Here is a 26,539-nt window from a genome sequence, read left to right on the forward strand (position 1 = left end):
CGGAATGGACATGCAAAAATGTTAAGTCATTACTGGTTTGAACTCTTGTATGATGTGTTTTATGTTATGATGTATATTTGTTATGTACAAGTTTCTTACCTTAAGAGCCATTTCGCACTTCGACAGCACCTCGATGTCAGCAATTGCCCGGAAACCAAGAGACGCTCGATCGCTTGAAGTTCCCTCCATGGACGTCTGCGTCTGAACGTTGTAATCGAACTCATACGTCATCCCGGGGACGTATTTGAATTTGGAAGTGTCTGTCGATAGATAAAGCTGCTGCAACTATTTTCTTTTAATAAATGAATATTGTATAGCTAATGGAGGCTTGAAGAGCACGAGTGGTCCTATTTTCCAACTCACTTTTGCAGATTCATGTTTCCGTAGTACAGCAGTATCCGATGTTTTCAGGTACGCATCTCGAGTTCGGGGATCCATGTTAAATTGCTACATGATATTTCAGAGAGCGAGCACTATAAAACTGGCATTAGTCCGGACGTGGACAAGCATCTACACCCACGTGCACGTTACAACACGAGTGAAATAATCTCGAACTCGACATTAAACCCTATTTCACCGCATGACGCCAGTACACTTATGAAGAAAACAGTTAGATTTATTACCACTTTAAATGCTTTAACAGAGAAATCTGAACTGGAGGATGATTTGCTGTGCACAGTGAGACCCCATGTAATCCGGAAACCCTGCCTTCTGAGCGAGTTCCTTAGGGATAGTCTTTATTTCCTAAACTTAACAATTAATTACTCGACATGTTACTTGTGTTTTATTATAAGTGTTTATCATTTCCTTCTTAGTGTTCTAATTTATTAGGTAAAGGTAGGCCTTATAACCTTGCTGGCCTCCCCAAAATAATACAATGTCAACTTACCTGTGCATATTCTGGCACATTTCCCGAATCCTTTTGCTTGCTGATTGAAGATTGGACCTTTAAACAAACATGACGAATTTTCATTTTACTCTAGACTTACTTCAACAAGCAACTGCATTAAGATTAGACAGGCATTGGTATTAGACAGGTAACTATTTGCTTTAAAAAACGGACAAGTAGTTGTTCAGAAACATACAAGTAACTTATACGTACAAGTAATTATTCAGACATGTACAAATATTCCGAAACACTTTGAAGCGTATATTCGATTTTTTTGTAATATTTGTCAAAATGGCCACAAAATCAAATAAAGTTGTTCTGGATATTTAGGAATGAGATAATCAAACACATATTGTCGTCGTATGGGTTCGAGTCTCATTCGATGTGTTTGGCGATGGACTTGAGTACAAAACACATCATTTCTGATTTCGAGTTAAAGTTGATTGTGCGTTTTCATAGTATTTCAGTGTACATTATTTTATGATGATTGTAGACGAAATATAAGGCATGGTTGGTGTTGGAGAGGGGTGGTTAGGGGTGGCGACAAATCACCTTAAAGAAATAAATTAATAAGTGAGTATACAATGGAATCCTGTTTTGGTATTACGCATTTGGAGGCGAGCAGCAAACACACTAAGTTCCAACAGTGTCATTTACATTTCAACCGTTTCCTTGCTGGCAGTCCCTTAAGGCTGGCCCTTGTAAATTGGAGGCAGTCGTGACATAGATGTCTGTCAGCGACTCGGACGCTGATAGTGATATGGTCATGTCTATCAGTGGCGGTTATCGTGCTGATGACGTTGTACCAAACACGTGTTCGCAGTGTGAAAATACAAAGTGACAAGCAGTATTCAGATCTCATGGAAATGGGGTTTCAAGCATCATTGACATCCCTTCACATAATAAATATTGCCATTATAGAATATGACATCATGTCTAATATACATACTATTCCTAATCTACCTAACCAATGTTGCATTTACTGTTTAACACACATTTAAAGTGATATTTGTTATATGTATTCAGAATTGTGAAAGTGTCATAAAAGATTCATGTTACATGTCTTCTTTGATATGTGTACTTTCTATGTGTTAACCTATCCTGGAATTTATATTCAACACACATATATATAACGTGTAACTTGTAACCAATATGATGTCATACACACATGTAACCTGCCTGGGGTATTACAAACATATTTATTGCCTGATGTGACACACACATGCCCGGGTTCGATATAGTAGAAGCCATTAAACGTGTGTCCTCTGGTTCGATATTGCTGGAATATTACTGAAAGTGGCAAAAATCCCAACTCACTAAAATTATGATAAAACGTTAGTGCAAAAGTATGTTTTAGAAACTGCTGAAATCAACATGACTTTCAAGTCCGCCAACTCGCATCATGCTCAAATAAATATTGCATTTTGCCCTGATTTTGCTGCTTTCTTGTTCTTGTTGTAGTCAGGGAGCCATGTAACTGACACACACAATCATTGTTTTATTCATTCAGCTATGTAACTGACACACACAATCATTGTTTTATTCACACAGCTATGTAACTGACACACACAATCATTGTTTTATTCACCAAGCTATGTACCTGACACACTGAATCATTGTTTTATTCACGCAGCTATGTAACTGACACACACAATCATTGTTTTATTCATGCAGCTATGTAACTGACACATACAATCATTGTTTTATTCACGCAACTATGTAACTGACACATATAATCATTGTTTCATCCATGCAGCTCTGTAACTGACACACGCAATCTTTGTTTTATTCACGCAGCTATGTAACTGACACACACAATCTTTGTTTTATTCCCGCAACTATGTAACTGACACATACAATCATTGTTTCATCCATGCAGCTATGTAACTGAAACACACAATCTTTGTTTTATTCATGCAGCTATGTAACTGACACACACAATCTTTGTTTTATTCATGCAGCTATGTAACTGACACACACAATCATTGTTTTATTCATGCAGCTATGTAACTGACACACACACAATCATTGTTTTATTCATGCAGCTATGTAACTGACACATACAATCATTGTTTTATTCATGCAGCTATGTAACTGACACACACACAATCATTGTTTTATTCATGCAGCTATGTAACTGACACACACACAATCATTGTTTTTTTCATGCAGCTATGTAACTGATACATGCACTCATTGTGTTATCCACGCAGCTATGTAACTGACACACACAATCATTGTTTTATTCACGCAACTATGTAACTGAAACACACAATCATTGTTTTATTCATGCAGCTATGTAACTGACACATACAATCATTGTTTTATTCACGTAACTATGTAACTGACACATACAATCATTGTTTCATCCATGCAGCTATGTAACTGACACACACAATCATTGTTTTATTCATGCAGCTATGTAACTGACACACACACAATCATTGTTTTATTCACGCAGCTATGTAACTGACACACACAATCATTGTTTTATTCATGCAGCTATATAACTGACACACACAATCATTGTTTTATTCCTGCAGCTATGTAACTGACACATACAATCATTGTTTTATTCATGCAGCTATGTAACTGACACACACACAATCATTGTTTTATTCACGCAGCTATGTAACTGATACATACAATCATTGTGTTGTTCACGCAGCTATGTAACTGACACACACAATCATTGTTTTATTCACGCAACTATGTAACTGACACATATAATCATTGTTTCATTCATGCAGCTCTGTAACTGACACACACAATCTTTGTTTTATTCATGCAGCTATGTAACTGACACACCCAATCTTTGTTTTATTCACGCAGTTTTGTAACTGACCATACAATCATTGTTTTATTCACGCAGCTATGTAACTGATACATACAATCATTGTTTCATCCATGCAGCTATGTAACTGACACACACACAATCATTGTTTTATTCATGCAGCTATGTAACTGATACATACACTCATTGTGTTATTCACGTAACTATGTAACTGACACATACAATCATTGTTTCATCTATGCAGCTATGTAACTGACACAAACAATCATTGTTTTATTCATGCAGCTATGTAACTGACACACACACAATCATTGTTTTATTCACGCAGCTATGTAACTGATACATACAATCATTGTGTTATTCACGCAGCTATGTAACTGACACACACAATCATTGTTTTATTCACGCAGCTATGTAACTGACACATATAATCATTGTTTCATCCATGCAGCTCTGTAACTGACACACAAAATCTTTGTTTTATTCATGCAGCTATGTAACTGACACACCCAATCTTTGTTTTATTCACGCAGTTTTGTAACTGACCATACAATCATTGTTTTATTCACGCAGCTATGTAACTGACACACACAATCATTGTTTCATCCATGCAGCTATGTAACTGACACACACAATCTTTGTTTTATTCATGCAGCTATGTAACTGACACACACAATCTTTGTTTTATTCATGCAGCTATGTAACTGACACACACAATCATTGTTTTATTCATGCAGCTATGTAACTGACACACACACAATCATTGTTTTATTCATGCAGCTATGTAACTGACACATACAATCATTGTTTTATTCATGCAGCTATGTAACTGACACACACACAATCATTGTTTTATTCATGCAGCTATGTAACTGACACACACACAATCATTGTTTTTTTCATGCAGCTATGTAACTGATACATGCACTCATTGTGTTATCCACGCAGCTATGTAACTGACACACACAATCATTGTTTTATTCACGCAACTATGTAACTGACACACACAATCATTGTTTTATTCATGCAGCTATGTAACTGACACACACACAATCATTGTTTTATTCATGCAGCTATGTAACTGATACATACACTCATTGTGTTATCCACGCAGCTATGTAACTGACACACACAATCATTGTTTTATTCATGCAGCTATGTAACTGACACACACAATCATTGTTTTATTCATGCAGCTATGTAACTGACACACACAATCATTGTTTTATTCATGCAGCTATATAACTGACACACACAATCATTGTTTTATTCATGCAGCTATGTAACTGACACATACAATCATTGTTTTATTCACGTAACTATGTAACTGACACATACAATCATTGTTTCATCCATGCAGCTATGTAACTGACACACACAATCATTGTTTTATTCACGCAGCTATGTAACTGATACATACAATCATTGTGTTATTCACGCAGCTATGTAACTGACACACACAATCATTGTTTTATTCACGCAACTATGTAACTGACACATATAATCATTGTTTCATCCATGCAGCTCTGTAACTGACACACACAATCTTTGTTTTATTCATGCAGCTATGTAACTGACACACCCAATCTTTGTTTTATTCACGCAGTTTTGTAACTGACCATACAATCATTGTTTTATTCACGCAGCTATGTAACTGATACATACAATCATTGTTTCATCCATGCAGCTCTGTAACTGACACACACAATCTTTGTTTTATTCATGCAGCTATGTAACTGACACACCCAATCTTTGTTTTATTCACGCAGTTTTGTAACTGACCATACAATCATTGTTTTATTCACGCAGCTATGTAACTGATACATACAATCATTGTTTCATCCATGCAGCTATGTAACTGACACACACACAATCATTGTTTTATTCATGCAGCTATGTAACTGATACATACACTCATTGTGTTATTCACGTAACTATGTAACTGACACATACAATCATTGTTTCATCCATGCAGCTATGTAACTGACACAAACAATCATTGTTTTATTCATGCAGCTATGTAACTGACACACACACAATCATTGTTTTATTCACGCAGCTATGTAACTGATACATACAATCATTGTGTTATTCACGCAGCTATGTAACTGACACACACAATCATTGTTTTATTCACGCAGCTATGTAACTGACACATATAATCATTGTTTCATCCATGCAGCTCTGTAACTGACACACAAAATCTTTGTTTTATTCATGCAGCTATGTAACTGACACACCCAATCTTTGTTTTATTCACGCAGTTTTGTAACTGACCATACAATCATTGTTTTATTCACGCAGCTATGTAACTGACACACACAATCATTGTTTCATCCATGCAGCTATGTAACTGACACACACAATCTTTGTTTTATTCATGCAGCTATGTAACTGACACACACAATCTTTGTTTTATTCATGCAGCTATGTAACTGACACACACAATCATTGTTTTATTCATGCAGCTATGTAACTGACACACACACAATCATTGTTTTATTCATGCAGCTATGTAACTGACACATACAATCATTGTTTTATTCATGCAGCTATGTAACTGACACACACACAATCATTGTTTTATTCATGCAGCTATGTAACTGACACACACACAATCATTGTTTTTTTCATGCAGCTATGTAACTGATACATGCACTCATTGTGTTATCCACGCAGCTATGTAACTGACACACACAATCATTGTTTTATTCACGCAACTATGTAACTGAAACACACAATCATTGTTTTATTCATGCAGCTATGTAACTGACACACACACAATCATTGTTTTATTCATGCAGCTATGTAACTGATACATACACTCATTGTGTTATCCACGCAGCTATGTAACTGACACACACAATCATTGTTTTATTCATGCAGCTATGTAACTGACACACACAATCATTGTTTTATTCATGCAGCTATGTAACTGACACACACAATCATTGTTTTATTCATGCAGCTATATAACTGACACACACAATCATTGTTTTATTCATGCAGCTATATAACTGACACACACAATCATTGTTTTATTCATGCAGCTATGTAACTGACACACACACAATCATTGTTTTATTCACGCAGCTATATAACTGATACATACAATCATTGTGTTATTCACGCAGCTATGTAACTGACACACACAATCATTGTTTTATTCACGCAACTATGTAACTGACACATATAATCATTGTTTCATCCATGCAGCTCTGTAACTGACACACACAATCTTTGTTTTATTCATGCAGCTATGTAACTGACACACCCAATCTTTGTTTTATTCACGCAGTTTTGTAACTGACCATACAATCATTGTTTTATTCACGCAGCTATGTAACTGATACATACAATCATTGTTTCATCCATGCAGCTATGTAACTGACACACACACAATCATTGTTTTATTCATGCAGCTATGTAACTGATACATACACTCATTGTGTTATTCACGTAACTATGTAACTGACACATACAATCATTGTTTCATCCATGCAGCTATGTAACTGACACACACAATCATTGTTTTATTCATGCAGCTATGTAACTGACACACACACAATCATTGTTTTATTCACGCAGCTATGTAACTGATACATACAATCATTGTGTTATTCACGCAGCTATGTAACTGACACACACAATCATTGTTTTATTCACGCAGCTATGTAACTGACACATATAATCATTGTTTCATCCATGCAGCTCTGTAACTGACACACACAATCTTTGTTTTATTCATGCAACTATGTAACTGACACACACAATCTTTGTTTTATTCACGCAGTTTTGTAACTGACCATACAATCATTGTTTTATTCACGCAGCTATGTAACTGACACACACAATCATAGTTCTATTTATGCAGCTATGTAACTGAAACACACATAATCATTGTTTTATTCCTGCAGCTATGTAACTGACACACACAATCATTGTTTTATTCATGCAGCTATGTAACTGACACACACAATCATTGTTTTATTCATGGAGCTTTGTAACTGACAGACACAATCATAGTTATATTTTGCATAGTTTAGTTTAGAACTGAATGTATCCTTTCTTGTTGATTTTACCAAACCTGTAAACATCTTCTATCTACTTCACGTGAACTTACAAGGCGAAGTATGACTGAAATACTATCAAAGCGCTCTTGAACCCAGCTCAGTCACAGCAGCCTACGCATTCATACACCCCTTTGAACTTACATGAACATACGTATGCGTCATGAATTAAGTATACTTTTAATAAGAAATAGGGCATTCTCGGAATAACTTAAAATTTCGAAAATTGTAAGAGATATTAGTTTCTAGTAAGAGTTGTAGGATCATATTAACGAATAGGGAACACATTACAACTGGTAGTGAAGTAAGACAGTAGATGTTATATGATCGTCAAAGATCTTGTACATTTTATGGAACATTATGGAGGACAAACCGTCTATTTCACTAATTATAAAGAAATTACTATCCAGCAATATATGCACTGGCCGATGATGTGTCATCTGTTGCCGATACACCTTTAAATCTACAAAAGAGGATTTCTGCCTAAGAACATTTTTGCAATAACAGAGGTATGAAGGTAAGTTTGAAGAATTAAAGTTATGTTATTCAGAACAGGCGGACCTCTTAGACATTATGAAACTTGGAAATGTAATGGTGTACATATTTGATCTGCGTCTTTTTATAGACACTTGGGTATTGTGTTCACGCCCAAACGTGTTTGGACTAAGGCACTAGCTACTCTCGCTGTGCAGAGCAACAAGGTCATTGTGGAATTGTACAGATAGCAAAAGAAAGTTGGTGGTATACCCTGTCAAGATTTATTAAAGACATTTGGTGCTTGGTGGTGCCTACAGTTTGTTATCGTGCAGAAGTATGGGGCACTTCATATTGTAAAAATATTTAAATTGTACAGAACAAAATGTGTAAATAGTTTCTTAAAACGGGTAAAACAAGAAACAATGTTATGTTTTTTGGAGAGTGTGGTTGAGGCCCTCTCAAAATTGTGTATACCACAAGGGTCATCAAGTATTGTTGCATGTTACAGCACTCGGATGATCACAGACTGCCTCGCTAATGCTATTATATGCTCAAATCACTGGATTTTGGTCGCATCACATGGGCTACTCATATTGTAAATATTTTGTTTAAATTAGGATGTGGATATGTATGGATATATTTATTATTGTTCGCAATATAAAGATATTTATTCATCTCTTCAAACAAAGATATGTGATAACCTTTAACAATCATGGTGGCGTTCCATCAATATATCTGATACCATTTATAATAAACATTTTAAATCCCTGTTAAATGTAAAGAAATACCTTACACTTCCCATGTTGTACGTCTGAGAATATGACTCATTTCAGATGGAGCAAGTTTTAACTTGCAGTTGATTTTGGAAGATACACAAATGTGCCATACACTGAACGATTATGTGAATAGTGAATAGAAAATTGTAGATCTTTTACTGAGGATTAATGTCATGTATTGTTTGTTTGTAAGCGTGATTTAGCTCTAAGAAGAGAAGTGTGTACCTCAAACATTATATCAGGTCTCAAACTGTAACCGCAGTTCATGCAGCCAAACGCTGTCTGTAGTATGGGCCTATGGCCTTTTAACTGAATAAGCTGTCTGTCTGTCAAAGACAGGAAATTTTAAAGGTGACGTTTTTGGATCGGTAGTACGTACTGCCGCCACGATATGTCAAACATTCATTCACTCGACGAGACATACTGCATATGAGTCACGCAATGGCAATTTGAGAGAGTCTGGCCCACTCTTCTTGCAGCGCCTGGCCAAGTTCGACTAACATGGTCGGCGGCCTGTGACGTTAACGCACACGTTTCCCTATCATGTCCAAGACGTGTTCACTGGGGGTCAGGTCTGGGGTCATTGCTGGCCATAGTATTCTATGGAGGTTGTGCTGCTTTAAGCAGCTGGGAAGCATTGTCGATTCATGCACGGTGACAACGGATGTTGTCGTCCTGAAAGACAAAACGTCGCCCCAAACGCCTTGCAAACGGGACAACAAAGGTGTCAGTATATTGTCTCGAAAGTGCTCGAAAGTGAATCGAGACTCATGTAACAACATGACACGTGACCAGCGACGATTACCCCAGTTTTTTTTGTTTGGTTTGTTGTTTAACGCCGCACTCAGCAATATTCCAGCTATATGACGGCGGTCTGTAAACAATCGAGTCTGGACCAGACAATCCAGTGATTGACATCACGCAATTGGGATACGATGATATGGGATGCTGAAGACCTATTCCAACCCGGATCTTCGCGAGTCTCCCAGTTTGTGAGGGGCGGCACAAGACGTGACCGTCGAGCATGGAGATGGGCTGCATGTAGACGATTTCTAATCGTTTGAAACCCGTGAACATCCGGGGTTAGAATAGTTATTCAGAAACCAATGCTTGCCATAAAAGGTGACTATTCTTGTCGTAGGAGGCGACTAACGGGATCGGTTGATCAGGCTTTCTGACTTGATTGATGCAATCAATGGATTGTCTGGTCAAGACTCGATTATTTACAGACCGCCGTAGGCGTTAAACACAACAAACAAACAAATAAACTAATCATTTGTAAAACGAAATAAAAATCTGTATGATAGGATTGAGTCCGCCTCCGTGATCTAGTGGACAGAGCGTCTTTCCGAAGAGCGGAAGTTCCTGGGTTCGGTCCCCGGCCGTGTCATACCAAAAGACAGTAATAGATGGTATTTGTTGTTACGCTGCCTGGCGCTCAGCGTTGAGGGGCTTAAACAAGGACTGGTCCGCTGTGGATTCAGTATACTTCGTCTGAGTCGGGTATTCATGTTAAACTGCGGTATGCTTTCCCAGTGGAGTAGCACTAAAACATTCGGCATTAGTTCGGACTAGTACAAGCAGACAGACAGGCAGACAGGCAGACACACACACACACACACACACAAACACACACGCACGCACGCACGCACGCACGCACGCGTTCATGCACATCGCTGCAAAAGTGCAGTAATCTTGACCGCGACGTTATCCCACGTCATCAGCACAGGTAGATTTTTAGTAGATTTATTGTACCTAATAAATATATTTAATTTAATATCATAGACAAAATATGAAATTTTGTCATGTCACATAAGGCCACAATGTCGCGTTGAACTCAGTATGTCGTGTGACTGCCCCGGGCAGCAATCACGGCTCTGCTTCTCCTTGGCACTGACTGGAGTACGAATTCTGTCCTGCGGAATTCTGCCCCATTCTGCTTGTAACGCGTTGGCCAGTTATGGGAGTGTCTGTGGCGTGTTCTGACGTTGACGTACACGTCGATCGAGTTCATCTCAGAGGTGGTCGATTGGGTTGAGATCTCGATGGCCAGGGCAATCGTTGATGTTGGCATTATGATGGTAGTCTACCGTTACACGAGATGTGTGCGGTGGAGCGTTGTCCTGTTGAAACAGCTCCCTCTGGCGGTCAACGATTGGAAGAAGGTGAGGTTGAAAAATGTTATTCATGTAGCGATTTTCCTGTCAACTTTCGCTGAACCACAACCAAGTCAGCTCTCGTGGAGTAGGATATGGCCCCCCACACCATGACACTATCGCCCCCGAAATTCGAATTCACGTACACAATGTGGGGCAAAACGCTCCTTTCGACGACGATAAACACGATGTCTTCCATCTCGCCGGTGAAGAAGAAATCCTGATTCATCGCTAAACCACACTCTCCAGTTTCTCAAATGCCAAGGCTTTAGGAAAGTATGCCACCAACGCAAGCGTCGCTGTCGATGGATCTGTTGTAAAACATAGACGATAACTTGTCTTTTGGGTCGGATTCCAGCCTCGCGAAGATGGTTCCTGACTGGCTGGTCCGATATCCTCCTCAAACCAGGGATGCGTCCTGCAGTCTCCATAGCTGTGACATTGCGATGACGTAGGTGGAACAGGCGAATGTAGCGATCCTGTACATGGGTGGTAACTCTTGGTCGGCATTCTCGGACGGTCTGCAGTGGAATTGAACTGTGTGTATCGATCACAAAGGCGGCAATTGGTGCTGTGGTTGACGTTGAAGTCGCGTGCAACAGAAAACTGCGATTCCCCTCTTTGGATACGTCCTATGACGAAGTTCCGATCGGCAGCGCTGAGTCTCGGCATTTTCGAACTTGAAAAATGTTGACAATTGAATGACAAATTATTGGCTTATGCTTGCCTTTTTATAGCCACTACCACGGATTACGAATGCTAAACTTGCACGTGTATTTTGCTTCACTGTTTTCCTCCATGACATCAAGTGTGAAACAATGCCGTTTAAGACATTGCAAATCGACAATGGCTGCGTTTTGACGCACCGTTTGTTGAATATCAGGCCACCAACATTTTCCAATAACATATATCCAATTGATATATTACCGGATTTGTGAAGTCAGGTTCAATGAACAACATACTACCTGTGCGTTTCTTTTTTTTGAAGAGTGTACTGGTATATACACATACAGTAAAATAAGTTTATAACGAACACGCTTATAACGAACTGACGGATATAACGAACTTTATTTTTGGTCCCGGCAATTTGCTGTATAGATGTTGTATATATGCTTATAACGAACTACGGTTATAACGAACTTAAATTAGTGGTCCATTTGAGTTCGTTATAACCGTAGTTTACTGTATATACATTGATCTCCTACACATATATATACATTCGTACATATCTATATATGTACCTTGCCAGGTCCTGACTATTACGCTAACCGGTACGGTATTTCGTATAAAATGCCTGATGATAGCGTTTTTAATCGGCCGTAAATTTTGGGTATAACTTATTTAAAACCTTTTGCAAGATAGATCTACATTTCTACATACAACGACACCTCTTTGACTCGAACTTCGTTTAATTGAAATCCCCTTACTCAATATATCGGGTAAGATTATTATTTCCCCTGTACATGTCAATATCATAATGCCACTGTCCAATATTATGGATAACTCGATATACCGTCCATTAGCCCAGGACTTGGGTCTGCGAGTTGTCGCTGTATACAAATGTACTAAGTCTTGTACTGAGGAATGAGAACTGAACAACCTACCGGCCAGTGTTCCTGTAAGCAGGATCGCCAGAACCCAACTCTTTCTGAGAAGCATTGCTCAGGCCAGTGTGACGCTACAGATGCATGGCTCCCTTTCGTACGAGTGAAGTGGTTGGTTGTTGCGTACAGTGTGCACTAATCAAAGTCGGTGATAACACAGTTGATAGAGGCACACTTGACCTGTTGATAGGTTGACATGCGTAGATAATTATGATGAAGATTGACATTTTGAAATGCACACAATAGCGATTCCAATGTTTAAGTACGTTGTTGATGGACCAAAGTGTACAGATTGCTCTGATGTTTGTCAAAATACTACAAATTATTAAAATAAAATGAGTAAGAAGTATAACATTTTTTTCCGCAAAAAGGGGTGTGCACGGTATGTAAATTTATCCAAACTAAATGGCCAAATAGCTCAATATTACAGATTACCTTACTCATTGCCATTAAGTGCTCGTACAACTTTGCAGCGGTTTGCCATTTGGTGTTTTCATGTATCTTTTCTCTTTTTACCCGACCGACCATACTTATAAGAAATAACTGTTTTTTTAATAAAAACAAAATGTATCAAGGACAAGTTATGGAAAAAGGGCATTTGAATTTAAAACATCCCAAACAAACTCGGTATGTCACGTGGCAACTATATATGAATATGTCACAATGCATTCGAATTACATGTTTTAATTGTGGTCCATACAGTTTGTTATGTATTCAATATGAGATATTTACCGTATTGTTATCCTGTTCGTGCTTTTAATATGTGAAACCATCGTTATGGTTGCATGTATTAACGTTTAGTATGAAAAAAAGGGGGAGTTGTGCACGCTGTAAGTTATTGATTAAACAATGAGAACTTGTTCCTGGCGATAAATGATCGCAAGCCTTACATAAACAATTATATGCCTCCGAATTTGTAGGTTTTTTAATCAAGCAATTCAAAAGCGGAATTTGGGATTAAAAGGTTTAATAAAAAATGCAGTGACATAACAGTGTATTAGCTAAAATGTATTAGCGATTATATTTTGATGGACTTACCTGACAACACCCCACATTGTCCGATGTTATTTGTAACTCGCAAATGCATGGGTGTATGCAAGATGTGTAACAATTGTTTCTTGTTTTACGCCGCACTCCTCAATATTACAGCTATATAACAGCGATCTGTAACTAATCGAGTCTTGTCCGGGTCATCTGTTGTGATATGATGCATGTTTTATCGCCAATGATACCGTATTAAACACATCACCTTAGAATAACCATGTCTTGTTTTAGAATGTTTAAGCATAGGTGTGTAGTTTCTTGGGCCCGGCGGGGGCGGTCGGGTAGCCTAGTGGTTAAAGCGTTTGATCGTCACGCCGAAGACCCGGGTTCGATTCCCGACATGGGTACAATGTGTGAAGCCCATTTCTGGTGTCCCCCGCCGTGATATTGCTGGAATATTGCTAAAAGTGGCGTAAAACCATACTCACTCACTCACTCTTGGGCCCGGTGATATATATATATTTCAATCTAAGAAACAAAAATCATTTACGAATGCTTCTCTGACTTGTAGACATATCAAGACGTCGCCGATTTGTCCGGCTTTTAGAAAACCGGAAGTGTCGAAAGTAAAGAAAAAGTTGGTTCACATGTCGGGTGACTGTTCACAAACAAAACTGGTTACACCACTCTTCGGTATATAATGAATATAAGACTAAAATGCCATGTCTTCACTAAATATTTCTGTGTTATAATGAGTCTTCTGCAAGGAATGACAGCTGATATAAAATGGGATCCGAGGGGATACATTTTGTACTGCCCCTGCATGGGTAAGTTTCAACTGCTGATGAGCCAAGGATGCAGGAAGTTTCAAAGTTTCATTTTTGTCAAAGTTCAGTTTCACATGGAAGGCAAATGCATTTTAGGAAATTCAGGATTTTACCAGTGGAAGTATTTGCATTTACACGGCTGAGACTCCCTCTTTTTTGGAATTGGTAATACCTACTAAAGGGGGTCCAAGGGATGAGAGAGGGTCGTGATGGGTTTTAATGCTTAACGTAAAACACCCTTCAAACACTATCGTAAACGTAAAATTCATCTTTTTTTATCGTATATGCTTATCGTAAAATACCAAAAAATAACTGCTTAACGTAAATAAATAATTTACTGCTTATCGTAAAATGATTAAAATGGTCAAAAACAGTCTGTCTTCAAGAACCAAGTGCTTCACCACAGAAAGCAGGCTGTGCAACTGACGCAGGGGACCAGTCTAGAATGTTTAGCAATTTGAGATTTTACCAGGTATTAAAGACATGAATAGTCAGGATGAAACGAAAGTAGAATTAAAAGTCCCATGTCCCTCTATGGCCGATTTAGGAATTTTTCGCGACGATTTTATTGAAAAGGAAGAAAAATTACTGCTTAATGAAAAAATACACTAGATTTTACTGCTTATGGGACCCACCCATCAGGAGACAGTGAAGTCAAATTTAACATGAATGCAACCAGAATTTAAGTAACCTCTTTGGTCATATGGACAAGACGTCTGTATGGCAGCCATCTGATAAAAAAAAATGCAAAGTTGAAATAAAGCACAAAAGTATGCTTTAAATAATCAAATGTTAGAATAAAGCATGATAAAGAATGAATGTTACAAATAAAGGTCATTATTTACATACAAATAATGAATTCAAAATACAAAAACAAAACAATACCAATGATCAATTTGCAAACAAAAGACTTCATATGTAAAGAAAGAAGAATGTGCACTAAAGAATGTAAGTGCACAAAAGTGACACTAAACTGCTCGGGGACTACATTGACAATAAAGAATGTGACATGGCATTGCAATTTGTAAAACATTGTTTAATTGGCTTGTTCCACCATGTATACGATAAGTACAAAGTGCTCATTTGCTCATGTGCTCTGTATTGAGTCACTCCCCGTGCACTCAGCACTTACTTTTGTTTTGTGCAGGTAGATTTGGTAATCAGGCGGATCACTTCCTTGGTGCACTGGCGTTTGCAAAGAGCTTGGACAGGACCCTTGTGTTGCCACCATGGAGGACATATGTAAGTCCTTGTAGAACATGGAAATTTATTTGATAGGGATTCCAAGTAGGTCAGCAGTACCTTATATTGTCTTAATATCCCCAGGGTTTTATGTGACCACATATGTGTCTCCAGTATGCACAAATACAGAGAATGGATGCAGAAACAAATTTAGTGTATTCATAGTACCTACAGCACAACACGAGCAGTTATGGGTCTTTGTTATTTCATCATCACAGCCCTCTTCTCCAAACGTCCTGAGTGGAAAGAAAACCTAATGCTTGTGTATACATACTGTATTTGACATAATATATTTCTGAATATTTCGGGCGGTCGGGTAGCCTAGTGGTTAAAGCGTTGGCTCGTCACGCCGAAGACCCGGGTTCGATTCCCGACATGGGTACAATGTGTGAAGCCCATTTCTGGTGTCCCCCGCCGTGATATTGCTGGAATATTGCTAAAAGCGGCGTAAAAAAACCATACTCACTCAACTCTGAATATTTCACTTTGGTTCAAGACTAAGTCACTACAAATAGATATTTAACCTCCAAGCAAAGCGACTTATAATTTCCTTGCACTGAAAATACATAGAGAACGACCAGATGATAACAGACATGCTGACTATGTTAAAAATAATAATAATTTATTGACCATAATCAATGTTTTGTTCAACAACAAAGATTTACAAGATACCACCTTTGTCAGTCCACAGGAACTGGCGGTCACAAGAATTATCGGTCCCAGACTAATTCCGGTAAACAACTGGTCATAACCAGTAAATGGGAACACTGATCACAAAGCATGTCAAAAACATTACTCCGTACAAGGAATAGGCTTTGCTATTTCGCTATATTGTTGTGACATTTGGTGCACTAAGTAGGTCTGCTCTCGGTGCATATTTAGGTGCAGTGATGACACATTACTCCATAACTATGCTGGCTGCAAGAAACTGGGTAGGTAAGCGAACAGCTGAGGAGAGATTGTGTTGGGCCTGTTTAGAATCTACTAGCGAAGTTTCGACTGACAAATCTATTGAATCCAGCACAACTAACTGTGCTAAAACATCTCTTACCACCAAAGCTTTGTCTGCTAGCGCTAATGGGTGCATTAAAAAAATGCATTGTAATATTGACTTTTATTGGCATCTTCTGATCTGTCTTGAATCATGTGCTTGCTTGGGCATCATGCATGAAGTTTGAGGCTCTGTATCCCCATGTTACCCAGCGAGGTGGCCAAGCTTTGGCTACTGGTGGCCTATAGCCTGTGTTTTAAACAGTTCTAATTATATTGTTATGCGCAAATATGTTTGATAAATTTGTCTTTAAATATAACTCATTTCTGGTGTTCCCCACTGTGATAATGCTGGAATATTACTAAAAGCGGCGTAAAACCGTACTCACTCACTTTAAGTATAACTTTGTATTCATGACTAAATGGTATATATATCAACTTGTTCTCGTTGCTATATGGCTGAAATAATGCCGATTCGACGTTAAATTTTAACTCAATCAAGTGTATCAGGTTCAATCCTGCCTGTTGAATACTACAATGTTGTAATACTTGCATCTTGTTTTCAGAAAAACATCCCATTTGATGAATGGTTCCAATTGGGTCCTTTGGAAGAATATCATCGCGTTATACTGGCCGAGGACTTCATGACCGACTTAGCTCCGACCCACTGGCCACCGGAGCAGAGGCAGGGCTGGTGTTGGATGCTGTCCAGTGACACGGACCGGGACTGCAAGATGAAGGAAGGTGAGAAAAGTGTGCTGTCCCCCTGATTATTCATGGGGCAGTAAGGTAGCCTTGTGATAAAAGCATTCACTCGTCATGCTGAAGCTCATTTTATGCTTGAACATTGCTCAACATGCTAAAAGCAGAATAAAGCCTTAGTCAGTCCCTCAGAATATTCATGTCAATAGTCACTGCTTTCACGTCAGTCTAGACACGTGAAGATCCATGCTTATGCCATACCATGGCGTCCATCGTCCATATGTCAACAAATTATTTCAAACGACTTTTTCTTCGGAACCACTAATTGTAAATTAACGAAATTTGACTGGAAGCATCCCTAGGTGGTGGGGATTAAAATCTTTACAAATGGTAGCGCTAACCCCCCGGGGGACTGAGGGGTGGGGCCCATTAGAGATATTATTGCTTTAAACAACTTCTTCTCCAGAAATAAGAGATAGATATCAACCATATTTGGTGGTGGTGAGGATTCAAAATTGTATAAATGGAGGGGCAGACCCCCCAAGGGGCTGAGGGGCAGGGCCAAAAAGTTAATAAGTTGGACACAGTTAAGATCCCCACCGTATAACCATATGTACAATTGCTGAGTATAATGAGAGGAATGCACATATGCTACCAGGACTGGCCCTTCTGTTCATCTGTCCGGCACTCCCAAAAGAGTTAGAATCTTGACCATAACATGCAAACCGATATCATCCCCACCCTATAATAAACAGATACATTCTATACATTTGTTTGTTATGAAGAGAATAATACATTTATTCCAATAGGATTAGCCCTGGGGCCCAGCTTTGCCTCTGGAAATTTAGATCCTCGATCATGGAAACGGTTCAGATCTCTATGCAACATTTGTATCTAGAGAAGTACACGTTCATGCTGTCAGATTTGCCATCCACCTCTTTTAAATGCTGACAGAGTCAAAATTATGAAATATTTGCAGTATTATATACATGTACAATGCAAATGTATATTTTGTCATGATTGCGTAAATATCCAGGTGAGTGATACAGGCACTGTGGGCCTCTTGTTATCTTGAAATAGAAATCTTGACAAAAAATCTTATTTACATATATGATAAAATACTGTCTAAAACCAATGTCTAAGCATGAATACACAATGCCATTTTGAAAGTGGTCAAATGTACAAATGTTACATTGGTATAACACTTTCTTAGTGAAGTACAGATGCAAACATTTGTTACATTTGACCACTTTCAAAATGGCATTGTGTATTCATAGCTTTCAGCCATGGGAGCGGTGTCAGTTGCTGACTTTGTTTGCTGGCGATTCGGTGCCCCACTCTCGCAGTGTGGGTTCAAATCCTGGATGGGACTCAACCAAAAAAAGTACAAGAATCTGTACTTTACTCAGAAAGTGTTATCCCAAATATAACATTTGTTACAATATCTTCTAGTCTAGTCTATATTTTGCCAAACTTGACCATTGGTTGAGGATCTTGATATGAATCACATGATAGTTAATTGATGGGATTGGCACAATATGGAAAGTCTCAGTAATTTTAAGTGATGCCGGTCCAGTGAACCTGTAAATTTGTAACTGAATGGAAACAGTGCACACGACTCTAAACTGAGTTCAGGATTCTTAAAACAATCTGCTGTCATGGTGCCTCACAGATGTCATAGTGCAAATGAGTGTTCAGAGCATGGGCCTAAATTATGGGTCATTATGAACATTGAATTCAGAATAACACCACCCGTGATGATTCGGGATAGAATAAGTCTTCAGCAACCAATGCTTGCAAGTTCAATTAGCTTACAGATAGCTATTGTTCATCCTTACCGGTGGATGTTTTGAACTTCGCACATGATCAAATACAGAAGTGTGGCTAAAAAAGCGAAAAAGGCCTGTTTTTGAAAATGTAGATGAATTATGTAGCACGTATGTGTACTGTTGTTATCTATATATCCAGACCCGTGAAGATCCGGGCTTAGGATAGGTCTTCAGCAACCCGTGCTTTCTGACTATGCTTGTCGTAAGAGGCGACTAACGGGATCGTGTGGTAAGACTCACTGTCTTGGTTGATGCATGTCATCGTATCCCAATTGCATGGATCGATGCTCAATATGTCAATCACTGGATCGTCTTGTCCAGACTTGATTATTTACAGACTGCCATCATATAGCTGGAATACAGCTGAATGTGGCTTTAAACAACAAACAAACAGAATAACACAGGCAAATCAAAATGTTAATCTCCCAATCGTTTCTTTTTCAGGGAATCCATTCGGGCCCTTTTGGGATGGACTGAATGTGGACTTCGTTGATGATGTGATCTACAACATGGGCTACGACTACACACAGATCTGGATTGACAGGTCAGTGTAATGCTGCATCAGTAGGTCAGTGTTGGATCCGGATAATAATGACATGGACACATAGGTCAGTGTTGGATCCGGATAATACTGACATGGACACGTAGGTCAGTGTTGGATCAGGATAATACTGACATGGACACGTAGGTCAGTGTTGGATCCGGATAATACTGACATGGACACGTAGGTCAATGTTGGATCCGGATAATACTGACATGGACACGTAGGTCAATGTTGGATCCGGATAATACTGACATGGACACGTAGGTCAATGTTGGATCCGGATAATACTGACATGGACACGTAGGTCAGTGTTGGATCCGGATAATACTGACATGGACACGTAGGTCAGTGTTGGATCCGGATAATACTGACATGGACACGTAGGTCAGTGTTGGATCCGGATAATACTGACATGGACACGTAGGTCAATGTTGGATCCGGATAATACTGACATGGACACGTAGGTCAATGTTGGATCCGGATAATACTGACATGGACACGTAGGTCAATGTTGGATCCGGATAATACTGACATGGACACGTAGGTCAGTGTTGGATCAGGATAATACTGACATGGAATATTGTACTAGGTCTCATAGAATATTTAAGCCAGTCAGATAGCTAGTTTCTTTAACAAGTGGTGATAGATCATGAAGCTATCAATCCAGGATGGCAAGCCAATCAGATAGCTAGATTCTGTAACAAGGGTGATAGATCATGAAGATATCGATACAGGCCGGCCGGCCAGCCATTCAGATAGCTAGATTCTGTAACAAGTAGTGATATTCTCCTTTCCCTGTAGGTATCCAGCCAGCAAGTACCCAGTGATGTCCTTCAAGGGAGCCCCAGCTTCCTTCCCTGTCAAAGAGGAGCATGTGCATCTACATAAATACCTTCAGTGGTCAGAGAAGATGGAACTAGAAGCCTTGGATTATATCAACAAGAATTTTCCTGGCGACATTTATGTTGGTTTACATATGAGAAATGGGCAAGATTGGGTGAGTTTAAATGTGCTTTAAAACAGTGGCAGAAATTCACACCAGCCTAGCCTGAGTAAGCTTGTGTAATGTCAGGAACACCCTGAGACCTTTTACAATATTTCAGGCTTGTTAGGTTGTAATATATTATCACTTTCTGGGCTAGTAAGGGACCGATAACATGCCAGGTGCCCTCCCCCATACTATCAAATGGTCGGTCCCTAAGTGGTTCATGTTAATTGCTACCACTGGACTGCCGGGGCGGTCAGGTAGCCTAGTGGTTAAAGCGTTCGCTCGTCACGCCGAAGACCCGGGTTCGATTCCCGACATTGGTACAATGTGTGAAGCCCATTTCTGGTGTCCCCCGCCGTGATATTGCTGGATATTGCTAAAAAGCGGTGTAAAACCATACTCACTCACTCACTCACTCACTCACCACTGGACTGCCAGATTAATTATTATTGCATGTGTTTTTCAAAATGTACAAGTTATTGATACAAGGTGGGCTCAAAATAAGCTCTACCTGAGTGCGGCATGAACCAACCAACCAACTGACTGATTGCAGGAGAATGCATGTGTACATGCTGAGGGGCGGTCAGCCTTCATGGCCTCACCACAGTGTTTGGGGTACACCGGAAAAGGAAAGGTCACCACGAAGATGTGTCTGCCGCCAGCTGAAGAAGTTCTAAGGTATTGAAGTCTTCTATTAATTTACATCTTCACCATTCCCTCTGCACCATTCGCATTCTTGTCGTGGGGGTTGGCAGATTCTGAATCACTCCATGCCACCTGTACTTGTGCCTCTTCCTGTCCGTTCTTTTCTTTGTATGTTGCATTGTCCGTCTGTCAATCTGGGGACACAGAGGGCCCAGTCGTCTAAGGCGCCGCGATTCGCTGTGCAGAGTTGCATCCTTTGGGCACGCCAGAAACCTATGATTGTGGGTTCGAATCCCGGTTCGCCCCGATTATGTCAGCACCATACCCATGCTCGTGGGTTTCACCAAAGTGGTAAACGTCTGACACCTGCATCACTTGGGGCTTTCCTCCCACATTAAGCTGACACGCTGGGATGTAACTGGACTACTGTTAAAAGCGGTGTTAAACCCAACTCACTCACTCTTGTCGTAAGGGACGACTTAGGTGGATTGGATGGTCAGGTTGACTAAGTTGGTTGATGATTATCATACCACAATTGTGTAGACATTTTTTCTCATTCTCATTATGTCAATCGCTGGTTTGTCTGGTCCAGAATTGCTTATTTACAGACCACCGTCATATAGCTGGAATAGTGCTGAGTGCAGCATTAAACAACAAACAAACAATGAAAACCATGAGCATTCTAGGCAGGATAAGTCAGCTGGTACCCCTCGCTTGATGTTCAGCATTGTGATCAAGACAGAACATAAGAGTCTTTGAATTTTTGTGCTGTATGATCATGTATGGTGTGTGTGGATTCAGTGTTTGGCATCAGCATGCCAGTAACCATGCCCTGACTTCAAGCCTTGTTGTTCATTCATCATTCCAAAATTGAAAATATTTCAGAGCCTGTGTCACATAACATGCAGAATATATAGAGGATATTTCATGTGTCGAGTGTTTCTCACATCAAGTGACAGGGGGTAAGGAGATATTTTCACGAGTCACGAGATGAGAGAAACATGATATTTCACGAGACACATAAAATATCCTATTTATTATATAGTTTTTGTGTAGTTTTCTCCCGGAAAATTAATTACTTCATTACAAATGTAAAACCTTGAAATGTAAATTCTCCCTACCTAACACACAGGGACGGTTTATCCCTTGTATTTGAGACTATAAGCAGTTTCGTGTTTGCAAAATCTGAAAAAATGTAAACAAAAGTGTCAAAATTTATTTGGGTCACGAAAATTCTTTGTCATACATTACGGTATGATTATATTCAATATCAACTTTAACAAAAAATATTCTTGAAAACTAGGAGTCCGAAACGAAAGAATACACACTGGTTAAGTAACAAAAATGGCGCTTTTCAAAACGAACAGTCTCCATTGACGAGTTAAATGAGAAATTAACAGTTTATAACGAAACATTTTCAAGAGAATAACAAACGACAAAAAGTGATATTAACTCAATAAATGGCCATCTGTCATTATTTTGCCTTGTCATGGTGGAACTGACGTAAATAGGACGTCAACAGTTTGTTTACGGGCTTGACACTTACGATAAAGGGAGACAATTTATGGGGCGTTAACTCTTGTATGACAATAGTTCCGTCAAAGTGTTATGTTCATGCAGTGAAATATCAGATTTTCACACTGAAGTATATAATAAATGTATCTGAAAATCTGCAAGACCGCAATTTATAGTTTCTTTTAGTATATTTAAATAGACTGACATACCTGATTATCCCTATCAAAAGTTGAGTGGTGTACATGAAGCGTTGCTCTCCACAGATTAACCAGGGAGGTTGTTGTGTCATCCAAGGCCAGAGTTGTCTATGTGGCAACTGATAGAAACCCCATGCTGCCGGAGTTGCGGGAGCACTTGAAAGACCTTCAGGTATACTTCCCATAGACTTGACTACTACTTAAAACAAGTTAGAGAACGCCTAAATTTTCATACGACTGTAGTTGATTAACTGTAGTCATTTGGTGTTCTTTAGCTTCTTTTGAGTAATATATTCTGTGCTTTTGTACTGAAATTTTCATCTTTAGGGTATGTTTCACTTGCACAAAAGGATTGTATGGTTGACTGTGTTGAGTCGTGTCCCTTAGGAGTCCCAGGAGCCACTGATGGGTTTGAATCAATTATCTGCACATCAGACTTTGTAAGATGGCCTACAAACTGATAATGATGACATATTGTCTTTTCTGTTATTGAGTCAAATCATGTTTTATGGTGTATTGTTATGTATGTTGCATCTTGAAAAAAGACCCTTCGGTGGTCTAGTGGAAGTAGCGTCTGCCGGAGCGTTAAAGGTTGTTGGTTCGATCCCTTGGGCTGCAGCACACCTAAAGATGTTAAAAGATTGTACTTGTTGTTGTACCCTACCTTGCTCTTGGCATTGAGGAGATAAAACAAGAACTGGTCGGCTTGGAGTCTATATATTGTGTCTGAGTGTGGTACTCTGTGGGCTAGCGCTATGATTAGTGCAATAACCTATTGTGACGTTACACCCTATTTCACCTCAACTCCAATGAATGGATCGGATGTCTTGGTTGGTTGCATGTCATAATCCACATACATCGGACATTGCTCATAATATCAGTCAGTGGTTTGTCTGGTCCTGACTCGATTATTAACAGGCCTCCATGATATTGGGGAAGTATAACGTTTGTGAAGTATGTGGGAAGTATAACATGACTGGTTCCAAGACCTGCCCATAGATCATGTAGATGCTTATCTAAATTATTTACTGAACAGGGGGCACGGGTGGCCCAGTCGTCTAAGGCGCAGCGATTCGCTGTGCAGAGTTGCGTCCCTTGGGCACGCCAGAAACCTATGATTGTGGGTTGAATCCCGGTTCGCCCGATTATGTTTCTAGGTTTGTCAGCACCATACCCGTGCTCATGGGTTTCACCGAAATGGTAAACATCTGAGACCTGCATCACTTCGGGATATCCTCCCACATCCCGCCATATATATGGAATACTGTTAAAAGCTTTTCACTATTTACTGAACAGGTGTTCTTTTTATCAATCAGATGTCAGTCGAAACCAGCTAGATCACTCTCAATCAGCATGGTGACCATGGTTACATGAGTTCTTTTATATTTACAGGTGCAGATATTTCACCTTGACCCATGGCTACCTCAAGTTGACCTTGCCATTTTAGGTATGGCTGACCATTTTATTGGAAACTGTGTATCCTCATTCACTGCCTTTGTCGCACGAGAAAGAAAAGTGAACAAGAAACCAACATATTTTTGGGGCTATTCATAGCATTGTCTTAAGTTTGGGCATATTTTTTACATCTTTTCTTTTACAGGATTTAGTTTATTTACCAAGAACTGTGTTTTTGTCTTGGGGTGATATTTATGGTGAATGGCTATTTTGTGTGATTGCTTGATATTGATCCTGCTATTGCTATGAACACAAGTGTATCAGATTAATATGGTTGTTTTGGTTTTTTTTAAAAAGGCAGACTGTCCAGTTGTGAATTATTATCCATTATTATTGTTACCGTACCTTTAACCCTGTATGATACATTCCTATATCGTGATGCAGTGTATCTGAGGTATGGTAACCATGCTTTTGTATTTAGTCCTTTATTGACCAATATTGTGCAGCTATTCTCCAAACGTACAGAAGAATAAGTGTGCATATACTTGATTGAATACTTATAAATTATTATGAGGGCACAGATGGCCCAGTCGTATAAGGTGCCCCAGTTCAGGGTGCAGAGTTGCTTCCCTTAGCAAGTATTTATCCACGATTCTAAACTAAATGCCCATGTAAAGATAAGAATTTATGGATAAACAACTTCTTTATTACAATTAAGAGCGATGTTTCGGTGTAGGTTCCAACACCGTTATCAAGCACTAATGGTACGGTGTTAGAACCTACACCGAAACATCGCTCTTAATTGTAATAAAGAAGTTGTTCATCCATAAATTCTTATCCTTACTTAGTACTCCAACTTCTAAATGTCTATCAAAGAAGTTAATGCCCATGGCAGGAAATTTTGGGGAAAAATTCATTATTTTGCTCCAAGTTGTAAATAACGTCTACAACACCGTAACATTAGTTATTACTATATGACATGGATTGGGACGTGTGTAATGCCAATTTGGGAATTTTTACATTTAAGCATAAAGCAGGGATTTATCTGGACCTGCTCAGAGGTCGATATTCGACCCCATGTCTGCAGCAAATGTCAATAAAAAATTCCCATATCAGAATTAAATACTTCCCAATACATGGTTACATATTTATAACTAATAACTAATTTAATGGCTTTGTAGATAACCTGTATTGTATTTCACTGATAACAGGACCAGTAAATACAAAGAGATGTTATTGCTTAGTTAAATATTGCATTAAAATACAATGTTAAAATGCCTCTGAACTTAAGAAAATAAGACCTTAAATAAAATTCCCAATTTTGATGCAAATAAGTATGGATACCAATTTGCCTCCAAAGTGCTCTTATGTAATAACCAGTACTTATGTACATCCCAGACCAGTCCATCATTCGCAGATACACGTTTGTAACCACAGACTCTTTCAGGTTGGTTCCTATGTGTAAAACAAGATGGCTGTTGAGTATATGCTGCAGTGTTTTCCTAATAGGTCCCTGAATAGGTCGGACTTAATATGCTGCAGTGAGGTGCAGGCATCATGGTCTAACGACAAATGCATCATTCTTTTACTTCCTAAGACGCCTGCCTTCAAGTACGAGTACTTATGTCTTAGATCATCCAACCATATATTTAATTATTGAGTTGGAAACCAGAATGGTAAAGATTTTTATCCACCACAAATCCATACCTAATCAATGATTTAAACTCAGTGAGTACATAGAGAGTTGCATGATTGAAAATGTATGTACACATATTCGTGTTTGAGGAAACAAATTATGTTGTAGTTTTCATGGAATTACAATTCATGTACATTATAACAGCATGTTCCGAAATCCGGAATCTACTAGGAAAACATCATGAAACAGCCTGTAGCTCTGTGTAGCATGACAAGTCAA

General features: G+C 39.0%; 2 protein-coding genes across 2 annotated transcripts in view; one reads left to right on the forward strand and one right to left on the reverse strand.

The window, feature by feature from the left end:
* Positions 1-12,885, reverse strand: part of LOC124119888 — a 29,842-nt gene extending 16,957 nt beyond the window's left edge. The window contains exons 1-3 of the mRNA XM_046482553.2: positions 12,767-12,885; positions 890-946; positions 100-260 (exon numbers count right to left, since the gene is read on the reverse strand). Of these exons, the coding sequence (XP_046338509.2) occupies positions 100-260; positions 890-946; positions 12,767-12,821 (273 nt within the window). The 5' untranslated portion in view covers positions 12,822-12,885. The remainder of the gene's footprint in view (positions 1-99; positions 261-889; positions 947-12,766) is intronic.
* A 1,496-nt stretch (positions 12,886-14,381) lies between these two features.
* On the forward strand, positions 14,382-25,386 carry LOC124119891 (GDP-fucose protein O-fucosyltransferase 1-like). The gene is made up of 8 exons (XM_046482558.2): positions 14,382-14,577; positions 15,725-15,819; positions 17,376-17,553; positions 19,785-19,884; positions 20,686-20,881; positions 21,426-21,550; positions 23,296-23,401; positions 24,622-25,386. Exons 1-8 carry the CDS (start codon positions 14,451-14,453, stop codon positions 24,781-24,783), a joined length of 1,089 nt encoding a protein of 362 aa, XP_046338514.2. The 5' UTR covers positions 14,382-14,450; the 3' UTR covers positions 24,784-25,386.
* The last annotated feature ends 1,153 nt before the right edge of the window (positions 25,387-26,539 follow it).

This window comes from Haliotis rufescens, unplaced genomic scaffold, assembly GCF_023055435.1.
Source record: "Haliotis rufescens isolate VD_foot unplaced genomic scaffold, xgHalRufe1.0.p SCAF_2, whole genome shotgun sequence".
NCBI classification, from domain to species: domain Eukaryota; kingdom Metazoa; phylum Mollusca; class Gastropoda; order Lepetellida; family Haliotidae; genus Haliotis; species Haliotis rufescens.